A 16,528-nucleotide genomic window follows, 5' to 3' on the forward strand; every position below is an offset into this window, starting at 1 on the left:
TTGTTGATGGCCTCCCAGGATGCCAATCACACTCTGCCGATGTGCGGCCATTTTTGAAGCGGTTGTACCAGTCATCTATTTGGATAACTCCCATGGCATCATCGCCAAACGACTTTTGAATTTTATGTTTTTTTTCCGTTTTCGCTTCCTGAAGCCTCTCCACGCGTTCGTCATCCTAGTGAACAAGGAAATGCGACATTACACATAAACACTACCTCACTTGCCAGCTGCCTCTCCTCGACTGATGGGTCTGACTTGCCCAGCAACATGCGTGCACGTGAATGAAGGTTCCCTTCACCTCTGTGAAAAGTGTAGCCATCCTACCATAGATATTTTCTGCGGGAAAGAAAAGGTCTGATACTTTTTAGACAGGCCACATATGTAACTATACGGCGTATTGTTTTAGAAGCAATATCGAGCGGTATCACGCAGAGCCTGTCTGTGGTGATCAGCCAATGGCAGGAGTGCAACATTGTACAGTTAGGAAACAGCCGTACGCAAGATAAACATTGTGTTTTGTATTTTTCTTGCACGCAAGAAGTTTTCATAAGACTCACCACTTTAAGGTCCATCATATGATGGGGCAAGACAATTTGAACCTGACTGTCCAAGCTCCATAAATTTCCGTCGTTTACAGCCGGAGTTATCGTTTCTTGAAGAAGCACTGAGAAACAACACGTCTCAACACAAATACAACCTTTCATTTTCCTTTTGTCATTTTTTTTTTACCCATTGCAACCGTGGTGACACAACTGAATTGTTGTGTTTTGGGAAAACAATGCATGATAATTTCGACTCAATAGGAGTATGCCCAATGACCCTTCATTTTCGTGGGCATTCCCGAACATTGCGAGTTTGAGTTCAGCATTTTCATACTATGAGCGGTGTAAAACTATTCGCTTATTGTTCACTCGTGCGCCACTATGAACAATTGTGAGAGGATTCCATACAGCTCTTTGTGCAATAGTGTGTGTTCCGTGATTTTCATTTAATAATGTCACTCTCGAAACGTAGCACCAGTAGTAGAGGCCGACACAGCAATATCTGCCTTGGCGCAAATCCCAATTTTCATTTTGTCTCCCTCCCTCTTAGCATCACATGTTCTACCCTGCTTGCCCACCTTCCCCATTGTTATGAACAGTCATTCCATTCCTGGACACACTCCCGTCAACATAATTAAAAACTATTGAATAGCGCTTCTGCTCACGGTTCAAACTGTTCAACAGGGATGTTAATGTGGCAATATAGTATCACGTAATGGTTGCTTCTTTTATGCATTGCGCCGGACCCTATGGCCGACTGGTTAGCACATCGCGCTGGGATGCTAAGGGTCCCAGGTTCAAATCCCGCTCGGGCTTGGTTGTTTGTGAATGACCATTCATCAATTTCATCATTTCATCACTCATCCCGATCTTCGCAAATTAGCCAAGAGGCACAAAACGCAAAGTAAAATAAAGTAAATCATCAATCAATCAATTTTATGCAGTGCATACTAGTGTTGCCAACTGTATTAATGAAGCACTATTTCTATCACGGAAGGAGAAGACAAAGTGATGGTGAGTTTTGTGGGTTGGAAGCACCAGAATATTATTTTAAGTACTTGACCAGTTTGAAGTTTTGTGTATGTATGTGTTTGGTTAGTGAACGTTAAATTTGATAATGCCTCCAGTACTATTGTTTATATTTTATAATTTTAGAATTGTTCAAAAGAAATAAATTATGTGGCGCCAAGAGCATTTCAACTCTTGTTTTTGTCGCGTGATCTTGTAGGAATTGTATGATGGAAGCTGTCATTTTTGTTGCTTACTGCGATGCATATTCTTTTCTTTGTTAAAATTGGCATGCTTTGATGGGTGACAATTTCATAACAAAAGAAAAAGCCAAGCAGCCTATTGTCTGGTGGCAGTATATGTACTTGTTATTCTTGTTATTGTTGCGGAAGCGGGCATCGTTTGTAAATGTACAAGAAAGGAGCTGACTGTTGCGCATCACAATACTGTTTAAGGCGAGGAGTGACAAGTTAAAGTTACGTGCCATGTGTGCATTTATTTCAATATCCTCAGGATGGGCAATGCTATTAAAAAAAATGGGCGTATGCAAGAGTATGAATTTCTCCCCATGTTGAAAGTGGAAGCATTTTTTTAATGCCAATTATTAAGCTAGACATGATACTTGAAAAGTATGATGGTTGAGAATTTTCAGAATCCCATCCATGGATTCTTTATGGAGGGAAAAAACACAACTACTTCAACTTCAAGCTAATGAAATGGAAGTTTCCACTTTTTCGCTGGTGAAAATCTTCATCAAACTGCCCTCTTTCCGTCGATATATTTTTGTATGCCATTGGAAGTTTATATTCCCAAGAGAACAAATCAATCCCATAAGTGTAATGCATTTCTCCTTGCCTCCTGTGGCCATCCTGGCAGTGTTGCCAAACCTGATGCGCATAAAGGAGCTAAATTTCACATTAAATTTAATGAAAACTGACTTTCAAGGAGCTAGATGTATGAATGCTGGATAAAGTGCCTCCTAGTGTATTTTAATTTTAGGTGTCAAAGGGGTGGGGGTGCTTCTATTATCGTTAACTTTAAAGTAATGACAATTTATTCTAATTTTTCCCGTGGCATCACCCTTCTCAATAATTCAATGATGGTCATATGAAATTGAAAATAAAGGATTCCCGAATAACAATATTATGTCATCTCCACGGTGCTATAGAAAAGTAGTTGGGGAGATAAGAGGGGTGCAGTCAATATAACAATATCACGTCACATGCAAAATGTATACTCGTGGCAAAAGTTGGTCTATGTGGCCAGAGCCAGTGATGGCATCATGGTGGGGCATGGGGCAGGTTCGCAGGTTATTAGTTCTCAAACCAGTGGTAGTGTCAGTCATGTATCACATGTTGTAGTTCCAGTACGAGTGTGGATGGGCTTATTGGAAGGTAACAGTTAAAATGCCACCAGGTCCATTAATGCAATGGGTAAATAATAAATTGTTTACTTTATTTGAAATCACACAAATTATGAATCACTATGAAGTAGTCTTCTTTGCATCATTTTGGGTAATTTTATGCATAAGTTAGTCCATATGTATGTACATTGTACATATAAAGCCTGGTTATAATGCATGATAGATAAAACTCTCAAATTTCCTTGTTCTACGTAACAGCTGTGCCTTGGTGAACTGTAGTGATGTTCCTATTTGTTCCATTAGCAACACTTGTTCTTGCGTTGTGTAGCGCAGCGTGCGGCAGAGACTCGTGGTTCATGCTTTACAGGCACCAATGGTAAAATAATGTGTTAACAAGGCAGAAATGTCAATTTTATAGCGGATTCTTACTTCAAGAAATTGCTGTATGAAGAAGTGTGTGCTAAACCAGTGTTTTCTCAGAGTCTAGAACATACGGCTTAAGCATGTAGTGTAGGCCTTGATACTGTGGAGTGTAATATAAAACAGGGTAAAACATCTGCTTTAAATCTGTGAACCCCTATTCAAATCTCCTGGGGAAATGCTAGAAAACATAAAAGTGTGACTAGCTTTGAAAAAGATGTACTCCACTGTTTTGCATTTTTTCCCTTTTGTTAGCAGTTAGTTTGGCAACAGTTTGGCAAGTGTTTGTAATGAAATACAAAAGTGTTTGTAATGAAATATAAAAGTGTTTGTAATGAAATACAAAGTGAACAAAGCGGTGCCAAAAAGATGATTAAATTTGTTTCATATTGCATCCTCCCATCTTGGTATGTTGTGTATGTTGGTATTGTATTGTTTTTTATAATAACACAAGCACAAATTATGCCACTGAGATATATGACACTTCTTGTATCCATCCATATAACTAGTTCTTTACTTCTCCATGAAAGTTTAAGCGTACATACATACATATATCAGTAAAAGTTTCACTTTTTTGTTTTTTACTTTTATTTACATTTTTGCAGGTGGTATTAATAATGAATAACTCGAAATATCAGACATCACCAATGTCAAGCCGTAGCAATTCATCTCTAGGCAGTCAATTCCGAGGTAGTTCTCCTTTACCTACTCCTGTGCCTTACAGGTAAGTGCTTTACCATTAGATGCTACATATATCATTTCTTATTTTTTAAAAAAACATGTTTTTCCATGTTAATTATGTACACAACTTCAATAACTTTGTGAACAAATTACACAGAATATGATGTCATTCAGTGTGCAAATGCAAATTTTGCTTTTTCAGGGTGTCTACCAGTCACGAAAGTCAAGAAAAAGTAAAGAAATCAATAAGTAGGCCAAGAAGTAATAATAAAGAAAAAGAGAAATTCTACTTGTCAAAAACTTTTGCTATTAGTCCAGGGAATTTGTCAATATTTAATAGTTCGTGGGTTTTTGAATGAAGAGAATATATGTCTCCCGGTGATACGTTGCTAGTGTACACAATCATGTATTACCAGGTGTTTTGCCTGCAATTGTGGTGTATGGCCTGTGTAACGTCATAAATCCAAGATGGCTTCCTCTTTATTATTAACAAAGAAAAACTACCACATCTTAATTTCTTGAGGAGTTATTGTTGGGTTTTTGCATGAAGGGAAGACATGTGTATGGAGGATGCCTTCATTTGGAGGCATGCAATCATGTATTACTACAGGTGTTTTGCTGGAAAATGTGTCAAGAGACCATGCATGACGTCCGAAATCCAAGATGGCATATCCTGTTCATATCCTGATTTAGAGGATTCATTTATCAGATTTTTCCACAGGCATTTTCTGTTAATAATTAAAAAGTGAAAAATATTATTACAATTTTTGTAACTACAGTAGTGTCCAAAGTTTAGCATGACTCAGATATGAGAAAATGTTTTATTAATGAAATGTCAGAACTGCATGTAACATAGTGAAAATTAATCAAAATAATATCTGGAGTACAATAGAGTAGAATGCATGAAATTAACAATGTTTTTCAATGCACATGTAAAAAATAAGAAAATAGAAGATCACTTCCTTAAGGAAAGAAAGCTGTTTGTATGGGGGTGATGTTATCCCTAACAGCTGCACAACCTTGCAATGATGTAGCATGTTTTTTACAAGGTGGCTCAAGAGCTCTGCAGGCTGCAGGTTCCATTCCCCACGAAGATCAGTGCGGAGCTCTGGAAATATCCTTGGTGGGGATCATGGGCTAACTTGTTTCCTTAAGACACTACAGGATTTATGTCGGACGACCTCTGGCCAGTCCATGCGGTGGATTTCTTCGCCTTCAAGAAAGTCGAAAGTCATGCACCAATTTGGTTCGATGTGCACATGTCTTATCATCCTAGAAAAGATATGAAGTCTAGGCCAACTGCACCTCTGATAAGTCGCACATGTTATTGGAGTACCTTGTCTGTATACCTCTGGGCAGTAACAGTACCTCCAGCAGAGACCTGGAGCTCCATACTTCCATTCAGCATGATGACTTCCCATATCAGTATTCCACATCCACCAAACTGATCCCTTTTCATGATATTCCTTGGATTAAATTGTGATCGAGGTTCTCTCCAGATGAATATGTGACCCGTTGTGGTGTTGTTACTCATTGAAACCTTGTTCCTGCCTACCATGAACATCTACTGTGGCTTGGAACCGTCGCCAAAGCCTTGAAAAGACTGTCACAGTCAACACAGCTGTTTTTGACCTGCCTTCTGGCATCCGATGATTCTTCTCTGATGTCTTTGGGCCATGTTCTTACTGAACATTGCACACTTTATCAAGATTGTCCTCTAATCACAATGAGTGTTCAATACAGAATGAGGCACTCTTGTTTTGATATTCTGTGTTTTGTTTACCTTTAAATCACGGCCCTATTTGACACTAGCAGTACTGTTGCCTATGTGTGTAAGATGAGTTACACTGATAAATATTTATGGCGATTGTGCAAATCTTCCCCTTCCAATTTTCTACTTTTTGGACACTACCGTATTATGGTAAAGGAGCCTGTGACTTCCTCCTTTAACATTCTCTGGAGTCTAGGCAGCGTCAATATGACAGGAATTATCTTCTTGTCATCCACATTCCCCCCCCCCCCCCATCAACAGCCTATAGGCTGGGTAGATTTGGATCTTCCTTTTCTGCTTTTATTTCACTCCAATACTTGGAAGTAACTCATTCTGATAAAAGGTGTGAGGGGCACTTTGATTGGAGCAAGACGTGAGCCTTGAAGATCCATTCTGCGAACAGACGTCATTGTAGTTTGTCGATACCTTTGATTTTGGTGTCAGGCATGTATAGTGTAAAATCCTGTCTTAATATCTTAAAAATCCTGTCATCATATTTGGGGTGTAAGACACCCAAATGTCAACCTTACTTCCACCTAGTACACCCTGGACTGTATTTTGCAGACTCGACCCGTGGAACTTGAGTTGTGTGCTGTCCATATGTGTTTGTGATTGTTCTTTCATCTTATCGTCATTCATTCTCATCTTTGAAATTAGCCAAAAGTAGCGGAAACTAGAAGTAAAATAATTTTTTCATTCTGTCATCATGTTCATCGAATCAGGGAGAACCAAGGTTTGCAAGAGATTGAAGCATGTCATCTTCTGCACCATCAAATACGTTGAACAACCACTTTTTTGCCTTCTTTGCAAGTACACTTCTCCAAATGTTACTTGACTGCCCTGAAATATTTCTAAGTCCGGAAATCGTTAATTTGGCAACATAACTCTGCAGAACCAGCAGAGAGTAGCCAACTCTACTGCAGATCCCTCTACTAGGCGAGAAACCTCGTGGTGAATGATTTACAGTCTTGTTTATAACAAGATGTCAGAAACTATATTTGCGATTCGGCATGTTAAAACTGGGATCAGAGAAACTGTTGTGAGGTTGGAAACACTGCACTCGCTCGTGGTCCACCTGGACAAAATCGCTGTCAAGTTTGAACACAAAAGGGCATACTTTCAAATAGTTTATGCAAATTGTGCTGTCCAATGAGCGAAAAGTAACAATTCTCACAATTTCCAGTGAAAATGTGTTCGTCGGATAGAAAAGTGGTAGTTTGCGCAGTCATCAACAAATTTCAAGGCATTTGCTAGAAGCATACTTGTAGAGTATTGGTAAAGTAACGACCAGAAGTAAAGGCCAAATGTAACGGCCAAAACTGATGGTCGAAATTAGTGGCCGAAAGTAACTGCCAAAAGTGACGGTCGAAATTAGTGACCGAAAGTAATGGTCAAAAGTGATGGTCGAAATTAGTGGCCGAAAGTAATGGCCAAAAGTAATGACTGGAAGTAAAGGCCAAATGTAACGACCGAAATGAACAGTCTAAAGTAACGGCGAAAAGTAATGGTCGAAATTAGTGACCGAATGTAACAGCCAAAAGTGATGGTCGAAATTAGTGGCCGAAAGTGCGGTCAAAATTAGTGGTCGAAAGTAATGTCCAAAAGTGACAGTCAAAATTAGTGGCCTAAAGTAATGGCCAAAAGTAACGACCGAAAATAAAAAGCAAAAGTGACGGTCGAAATTAATGGCCGAAACTAACGGCCAAAACTAACGACCGAAAGTAATGGCCAAAAGTAACAACTAAAGTAACTGTCAAAAGTAACGGCCAAAAGTGATGGTCGAAATTAGTGGCCAAAAGTGACGGTCAAAATTAGTGGCCGAAAGTAAAGACTGAAAGCAAAAATCAAAAGTGACGGTCGAAATTAGTGGCCGAAAGTAATGGTCAAAAGTAACGACTGAAAATAAAAAGCATAAGTGACGGTCGAAATTAATGGCTGCAAGTAACGGCCGAAAGTAACGACCAAAAGTGATGGTCGAAATTAGTGGCCAAAAGTGACGGTCGAAATTAGTGGCCGAAAGTAAAGACCCATAGCAAAAATCAAAAGTGACGGTTGAAATTAGTGGCCAAAAGTGACGGTTGAAATTAGTGGCCGAAAGTAAAGACCGAAAGCAAAAATCAAAAGTGACGGTCGAAATTAGAGGCCGAAAGTAATGGCCAAAAGTGACTGTCGAAATTACTGACTGAAAGTAACGGCCAAAAGTGACGGTCGAAATTAGTGGCTGAAAGTATTGGCCCAAAGTGACGACCGAAAGTAATGGCCAAAAGTAACGGCTGAAAGGAACTGTCAAAAGTAACGACCAAAAGTGATGGTCAAAATTAGTGGCCAAAAGTGACTGTCGAAATTACTGGCTGAAAGTAACGGCCAAAAGTGATGGTCGAAATTAGTGGCTGAAAGTATTGGCCCAAAGTGATGACCGAAAGTAATGGCCAAAAGTAACGACTGAAAGGAACTGTCAAAAGTAACGACCAAAAGTGATGGTCAAAATTAGTGGCCAAAAGTGACGGTCGAAATTAGTGGCCGAAAGTAATGGCCAAAAGTGGCGGTTGAAATTAGTAGTCCAAAGTAAGGTCCAAAAGTAACAGCCAAAAGTGATGGTTGAAATTAATGGCCCAAAGTAATGGCCAAAAGTAATGACCGAAAGAGAAGGCCAAAAGTAATGGCCGTTGGTAACCTCTAAAAGTAATGACTCAAACTAAGTGCAGGAATTAGCAGCCAAAAGTAACTGTCGATTGTAACAACCGAAAGTAACAGCTGAAAGTAACGACCGAAAGATACGGCCAGAAGGGACGGTCGAAATTAGTGGCCAAGAGTAACAGCCAAATGTGACGGTTGAAATTAGTGGGCCAAAGTAATGGACAAAAGTAACAACCGAAAGTAAAGGCCAAAAGTAACAGCTAAACTATTAAGGGGGGAACCACCGAATATAACCAAACCTCCACCCGTATACATTCGAGTGTATACGCTGTGTCCCAGTGCCTTTGTAAATAAACTGAGACGTCAATTTCTTGAATTACGGTTCCCCCATTAATCGTTGCTCTACAACTTTATTGGTAAATTTCAAATACAGATAATAATATAAATAGAATATAATTGTGTTGATTGATTTGCTTAAGGTTTCACAGACATCCAGGTTATGCCGTGTTGATATGATGATGAAAAGTCTGTATTGATGATTCTGGCAGCCAGAATTACATTTAGTCTAGTTACCTGGGGTCCAGGTCTATTTTTAACTTGACTGGTGGTATGAGGTCAGCCATTCAACGTGCAGCTGAGTTTTGTCTGCACGTTTAGTTAATTTATCTTGATTCTATTTGGTAGTAACTCCTCCACCCCAAAGGCAAGGTGTTTCTGTCCTCAAATGGCTAGCCTCACCATGTTCTTATTTATTGATCCTCCTTATAATTTGTCATGATGATTGGGATTGTGTTTTGCCTGTGTTGTTCAATTGTTGTTAGGTAATGATCATATAGTTGGTGTTTAGGGTTGCGTGGGTTATCCAGTTACGTTGCATATACAAATGTTGATGGTTATTGTGTTTGGTTAATTGCTGTGTTTTGTGTGGTGTGTGTTGGTGTTCAAAGTGGAAGGTGGTAATTGTTTAATATGTTGAAATATAATGAAGTTAATAGAAATATAAAATATAAAAAATTACCAGGATCTATATAAGCCAAAAAATAAGTGAAACGAAAAGAAATAAACAATGGAATATAATAAGGATATGAAATAAAATGAGATAATATATGTGAACAGTAGTAAGTTTGTTTCAAGCATGTGAAGGAAGGAATATGGCAATTTCTGCTTACGGGTTTGATATCACTTCAGGAGGATCACAGGAGTACCGGTGATCTGCGAAGACCATGGTCTTATCGGCACTCCCGAAGTGTTGGCATAGTTGATTAGCCTTGGTTGTTACATCAGATCTTGGGGTCAAAACCAGTACTCTTAAATGGAATTGTTTCTAGCAAGTGCCACTCTGAGCAAGTAGTCTTTGTGGCGTTCACCCTGCATTCGAACTGGTCGAATTCTCCTTCTCTCCGCTTCTTCTCCCAGACGACACGATGAAAAACCTTCGCGTAGATGCACCCTCGGGGGCTCCTCTTCTTCCTCTTCGTGCCCCTCTTTGGAAGCCACTGGCGTCGGAGTTCGTGGAGTAAACAGGGTTCTCTTTGGTTGCACCCATGTCTTTGCGGATGAGGAGGGAGGGGGATTTGGGGCCCTTTGGGGAGACCGGCACCTATGGGGTTGAGCTCTGTATTTTATTAGCTCCACATCAGAGATGGATTGAGCGAGCTCATTAAGCTTCTCTAGTTGTTGTTTGCACAGAAGGGTTCTAATGTCTGCAGTTGGAAGCTCAGATCAGCCATCTCGGCACTTGTTAAGATCAAGTCAATATTGCTGCTGGCCCCCACTCTTCCCCTATATCTGGAAGGGTTCTCCGGTTGATTTTCAATGTTTAGATTAAGTTCAGCTATGAAGTTCATCATCCTTTCTCCATTGGGATTCATGTCTGCACCATACCACAAAGGAGAGGAAGAGTTGCTGTCCATGGTTATCAGAATCTTCGTTTCCTAGGTAGGCATTACAGGCTTTCCTAAGTTTTGCTATGTAGATTTCTATGTCATCGCTAAACTGGCAGTAGCAGTTTAGTATTACGAAATCGAGATTTCCAAGGTTCACTTCCATGGAGTTGACATGGGAGTCAGAATGTTATGCAGTTTTGAGGGTGTTTATGTTCTTGTTTAGGATTACTGCAGCTGCCTTGATGTTATTATTATTACTGCTAATTATTATTGTTGACCTAGCTGGTGTATGGATGATTGTATTATTGAAGGTGTATGGTTCTTGCAACAGTAAAATGTCTATGTTGTGTTCTAAAGCAAATTGAATCGTTTCTTGGGTCGCCAGGACAGCTCCATTAAGGTTAGTTTGCAGGATGCTATTTTCTTTTTCATGGGTGTCTGATTATTAATCCTGTTTGAAGCCATGGCTTATTTAAATCAAGAACAACTCTTCCATTTCCTCTAACGAAGTCCGCATATACATCCTCTAGGTCAAGTATTAGACCTCGACGTTGGAAAGCAATGTCTAGCACACACAAAATTATACTGGCCTTAGTGCAAGTCGCCAGAGTCTCGTTTGTCTGAAAAATGCAGTCCAGGGTGTACTGTGTGAAAGTGAGGTTGACTTTTGGACGCCTATGTGGAAGGTACCCCTTACACCACGCAATGGGATAAAAGCAGTTAAGTGCTAATTCATAATAATAATAACTCATGGCTCGACAGCCCTCAAAAGGGTCTGGCACTATCTCCCGGCTGCCAGTCTCGCTCCCACAATCCTACCTAGAAGTGTGGAGTTCTTCAATGTTTTGTTTTGCCAAATACTTTGTTGGAATTCGACAACAATTTAGGTATTTTTCGATCCAAATTGATGAATGTTCCTATTGTTTTTCAAATAATAACATAAAGTATTTACTTAGAATGAATGGTAATAATAATCAATGATATGTTGTGTAAATTAGTTTCCTCGTAATTTCAGGCTTTTCACATGTAGCATGCCTAGATTGAGTGGGAATTTAGTGCTTTGAAATAAATCTCCTCTGAATTATATACCTTACTGCAAAAAAGAAAAAAAATAAATACATTGAGCTGCTAGAAACATTCGTCAAATTCCAAACCGAATTACATTTTGTGAACATTCTGAAACTAAATCGTTCAACTTAATTACTAAACTCCATACTCACTGTATCTGAATACCATACTTAGAAAAAAAAGTTTTGAAAAAATATGAAGGGTTCTGGATTTGAACCCGTGACCCTTAATTTCTAGGAAAAAGATATCTGAGACTCGAGTACTTTACCAATACTCTACAACTTCGCTTGTAGCAAATGCCTTGAAATGTGTTGATGACTGCGTAAACTACCACTTTTCTATCCGACGAACACATTTTCACTGGAAATTGTGAGAATTGTTACTTTTCGCTCATTGGACAGCACTTTGCAAAGGTGGTGTTATACAATTTGCATAAACTATTTGAAATTATGCCCTTTTGTGTTCAAACTTGACAGCGATTTCGTCCAGGTGGACCACGAGTGAGTGCAGTGTTTCCAACCTCACAACAGTTTCTCTGATCCCAGTTTTAACATGCCGAATCGCAAGTATTCTCTTAAATTATTCCTCATACTTGAGTTTTCCATTTTGTTCTCTATTAATATGTTGGGCAAATATTGTTTCTGACTTCTTGTTATAAACAAGACTGTAAATCATTCACTACGAGGTTTCTCGCCTAGTAGAGGGATCTGCAGTAGAGTTGGCTACGCTCTGCTGGTTCTGCAGAGCTATGTTGCCAAATTAACGATTTCTGGACTTAGAAATCTTTCAGGGCAGTCAAGTAACATTTGGAGAAGTGTACAAACACAAATTGGGATACCATTAATAGATAGTGTGAACGCTGCCACCAAAGTGATCTTCAAAACTTTTCACCAGAAGGAGTTACTTCCAAGTAGTGATGGGTCATTTATGAACGTGTTGTTCCTTTTGAAGGACTCCCTCTTGGGAGCTGTAAAATGCCCGCACCTTCAGGGTGAAAGAGCAGTTCCTCTGTGGTTGTTCCTCGTTCCGGCCGCTCCGGCAGTTCCCACTCCCAGTCGTTCACTCCCAAGTACCTGCGAGAGAGAGCGACTGTGTTTTATTTCTGCTTGCTGTATTGTCGTGGCAGTTTTCCATAGAGAAATGCACGGAACTCTATTTATGACAACAATACAGTAGCGGAACATCAAGGGAGGGATGGGCTGGTTGTTCACTTTTAACAACTGTGACATGTTTTCGCAATGTGAGAATAACTGTAAAAGGAACTTTGCAGGTGGAAACAAGCTCCGATGAAACACACAGTTTTTTTTTCTGTGCTCTTCAGTCGGCAGAATGACCCCAAATGATTATCGTAAAGAAAATGTGTGGGCGGGAGGACTGGGGAGAGTGTGTGAATTAAAGTGTTATTATTTGCAATCCAAGGATCTACGTTGTGTCCTCCATTCTCTTATGGGTGTTTGTTTGACCGTTTATCGAATTGCATGGACATCCTTAAGTGGAGGGGCAAGGGGGCGACGACACCCTGAAAAATGATTTGCAAAATACATATATTCAGCACATATTATTTTATTTCAGTCGCAGTAACTTGTTCATTATTACGTAAAAGGAACATGACAATTTCAAACTGAAGGACTGTCCCACTATTATGTGGAAAAATATGACTCCTTTGCTTCCCTCCAGAAAAAAATACTGCATATATCCATGTTTAATTGTCAGTTAATCTAACAGTACGAAAACGCATATGATGCAACGTAAGCAACCGGACCTTTAGCCAGAAATTTCATTTCGGGGAGGGGCTCATCTCTTATCAGCAGCCGCCATCTAAAGGAGAAGAAAGGTGGGGGGTGTAGAAGCTCTGAAGATGATTGTATATTGCAACTTATTATGCCAGGTGTTTAACGCGATGGATCAAGGAGACGAGTTTGTCACCCTTACGTCTGAGACATCTGGTGGTGAAACTTCCGAATTACTAGCAGCCACCAACGATAGTTTCGCGAGCGGGCCCAACGCAAGAGTGTGGCTTATTCCGCGATGGAATATAGTTCCCCGTTTCATTTGCATTTTCATCCGTCGCTGCAGTTCTTCCTCTACAATTTACCCATCCTTAGTGCAGCACACGAAACGTAGATGTACTTTGGCAGTATGTTATGCGTTAGACTAGACAAGATGCGAAAGGTTGTTTTACATTTCAATTTAATTTAGCGAAAAAAAATGAAAGGTGAATGTTATGTTCCCAAACTACTATATGGAAGTTTTATAGTGTTATCTGTGTACAATGTTGCCATTTGATTCCTTTCCTAAAATATAAGTTACTCACTCTGTATTTTACTTACAAACAGCAAAAAATAGTATACGCAAAAATAAAACTTTCACCCACACAATACGAAACACGCGCCGACCCTCATTCAAGCTCCCCTCCCCATCTTTCCGGGACTGTAAATTCCTTCGTCGCAGAACATTCAACCAACACCCTTCGACTGCTTTTGTTTTGATTTCTGCTTGTCCCCGAGGCTAGGTTGACCAGCGACTCAGGTTGGGTTGGAATTTTTTATGCGATTGTTTTGGTGATGGTTATTCCGTGTTGTTACCAATAAATTCCAAAATCTGTATTTCAGGCCTCCTCGATAGCGTAGTGGATAACGGTGTCGCCTTGTGATCAAGGGGACCGGGTTCGATCCCAGGTGAGAACACATTATACAGTGGCTCGGAAACTGCATTGTACGTCAGTTCCGATTTGCCTATCTGAGAAACTAGTGAACCAAAACCTTCGTCGCTTTTCACGGCGAGGTTAAATGTTGAGCCGACGAAGCAGGGAATAGAACAAATGCACTAAAATATCCAAACCATGGCCATAATTCGAACCTAGAGCCTTTTAGAACAGAAGTCAGTTCTGCACCACCCAGGTGGCAGCTTTGGAATAATACACTCCTTGGTGGAAATGTCGTCTGAGGTTCAATACCTGCCGAGTGGCTTATCTTTGGATAACACCTGCTCAGCGCAACGAGTCCGATTGTCTTTATCGTGTCGTGCCGACATTCGAGGTCGAATGGTTAGCGCAGCGTGCTACGACGCCAGGATTCCCGGGTTCGAAATCCAGACTTGGGTATGGATGTTTTTTGTGAGTGTCCTTTTATCAATTTCATAATATCATATCACTCATTCTCATTAGCCGAAAGTGGCAGAAAAACGATGAAAAATAAACCAAATAAATAAATCAATGAAACTAATTGTCGCTGTTATTTGGCTTTCTTGGCGAAGCCTTCTCCTTTCCAATCCTCACGATGCTTGGCCAACACTGACATTTGCGACTCCCATTGGGTATAGAAGGCCAGACAGTTCACACAGAAAGCAACATTTGACTACCTGGGACTACATTAGAATGTATCATTGATATCGCTATTAAAAATCGAAATAGAAATTATGTTTCAATCTGAATAAAGTAGACATAAAAATATATGAAAGGCACAAATAAATACAACGTCAAGGCAAAATCAAAATATCTCACCAGGAAATAGCGTTATTTTTACGAACATTATAAATTACAGTATTTCAAGAACCAAGAACAGTAAAATAATATTAGTAATATTAAATAATACAACCTCAGAAAGTGGAATATATCTGATTTCACTCTTTCACTCATTCTGTCTTTTATGCAACGCGTAGTTACTTTCCTACTTTTTCTTTGCAAGTCGGCTCGCAAATATGGTGGCGCTGCGAGAAACTCGTATATTGTGTTAAATCGATATAATTTTTTATTTGCAAATAATAAGATAAATGGTCTGGATCGCTCTACTAGGAGTTGAAACCTTATAATAGGTAAGTCAATTCAAATATTTCTTTCCCATGAAAAATAATTTCGGCATAAATAAAAGTATGCTGAAATAAGTTCACGAGACACCAAATTCTATTCCCCCTCCCCGGGGTCAGAAATCTCTGTCAACCAGTGGCGTGACGCAATATCCTAGCAAGGTCTATCTTCCAACGATCACTTCAGAATTCGTCACTCCCCTCCCAGCTTTCTTCACCTGTTCAAAATGTTCCTACTCAAGTCAAGCTCCTATCACGTTTTATTGAACTACAGTTTGTAAGAAAATCAACAAAATGAGAAATCATCTTTTTAAATTTCGATTTCGGCTGAGGAAGCTATGATAACCCAGAACCTCCCGAAAAAAGTTTCAACTACCCTTGAACCCACCCCAAGAGAAATTACTGGTGAAGCCACTGCTTATCTCCAGGGAGCGGTTGTTCCTCGATGTGCTAACCAACCCCCCCTTTCTTTGAGATAAGCAGTGACGTTACCAGTAAATTTTCTTTGGTTGGGCTCAATGGTGGTTGAAACATTTTTGGTGAGCTTTGGTTCAGTTGTCGTGGCCAAATTAGCGGTTAAATTTTCACGCAAATCAGGTGGCATGAGCGTGATATAAAAACGCGATTATCAATTTATACACATGTCCCCTCACACACACACGAACGAACGGAGACTGAGACAGAACGGTAATTCTAAAAATCGAGCATATGAATTGGTCGTTAAACTACAAGGAAAATGAAACTGAATTGCAGTAATATGAGTAAAATAATTTCTAAATTATCTACTCTGTGGTAAAACTCTTCGATAGCGAAATTTTTCATTTCATGCGCAAAATCTTCGACTTTAGCATTTACAGATATCTCTCTCTGTAGTAAAGTGTGTACCCAGAATTTTTATTTCCTGCGGGGAGAGAATCTCTTGTCAATACTGATTTCTAGAGTGCCCGAAGAAAATAATAATGTACTCTTGTTTTTATTATACACAAGCAAATAGAACACGTTACTTCTAGTTTCTATTGTTACACAGAAACGAAGCATTGATTCATACTACATACACAGAGCAGTAGGAGAAAAATTACGTTTCATTTGACGTCACTTTCTTTCGATAGATTTTCAACGACTTGTTCAGAGATTATTGCACAAAGCGCGGAGGGCTTTACTCAATTTCTTCTTCTTCCTTTTTTCTAATTCCAGTCATCTAAAATTTATATTTATGCATCGCTTCTACTTCACTATCCTTTCCAGTAGTAGTGACGATCTTCCATGTTCCAAATCTCATGTTGTGTCTTCTATGCAGATGATATTTCATGTGTTACGAGTCCAAGCGAGGACGCTGTTACCTCGGGAC

The 16,528-nt window shown here is 39.6% G+C and overlaps 1 protein-coding gene across 4 annotated transcripts in view; it reads left to right on the plus strand.

The window, feature by feature from the left end:
* Positions 1–16,528, plus strand: part of Unc50 (Unc50 RNA binding protein) — a 156,807-nt gene that overhangs the window by 12,597 nt on the left and 127,682 nt on the right. For all 4 annotated transcript variants that reach the window (XM_083119539.1, XM_083119541.1, XM_083119540.1 and 1 more), the window contains exon 2: positions 3,939–4,057. In XM_083119539.1, the coding sequence (XP_082975665.1) occupies positions 3,951–4,057 (107 nt within the window). In that variant the 5' untranslated portion in view covers positions 3,939–3,950. The remainder of the gene's footprint in view (positions 1–3,938; positions 4,058–16,528) is intronic.

This window comes from Lepisma saccharinum, chromosome 3 (genome assembly GCF_977018435.1).
Source record: "Lepisma saccharinum chromosome 3, izLepSacc3.1, whole genome shotgun sequence".
Classification (NCBI taxonomy): Eukaryota; Metazoa; Arthropoda; class Insecta; order Zygentoma; family Lepismatidae; genus Lepisma; species Lepisma saccharinum.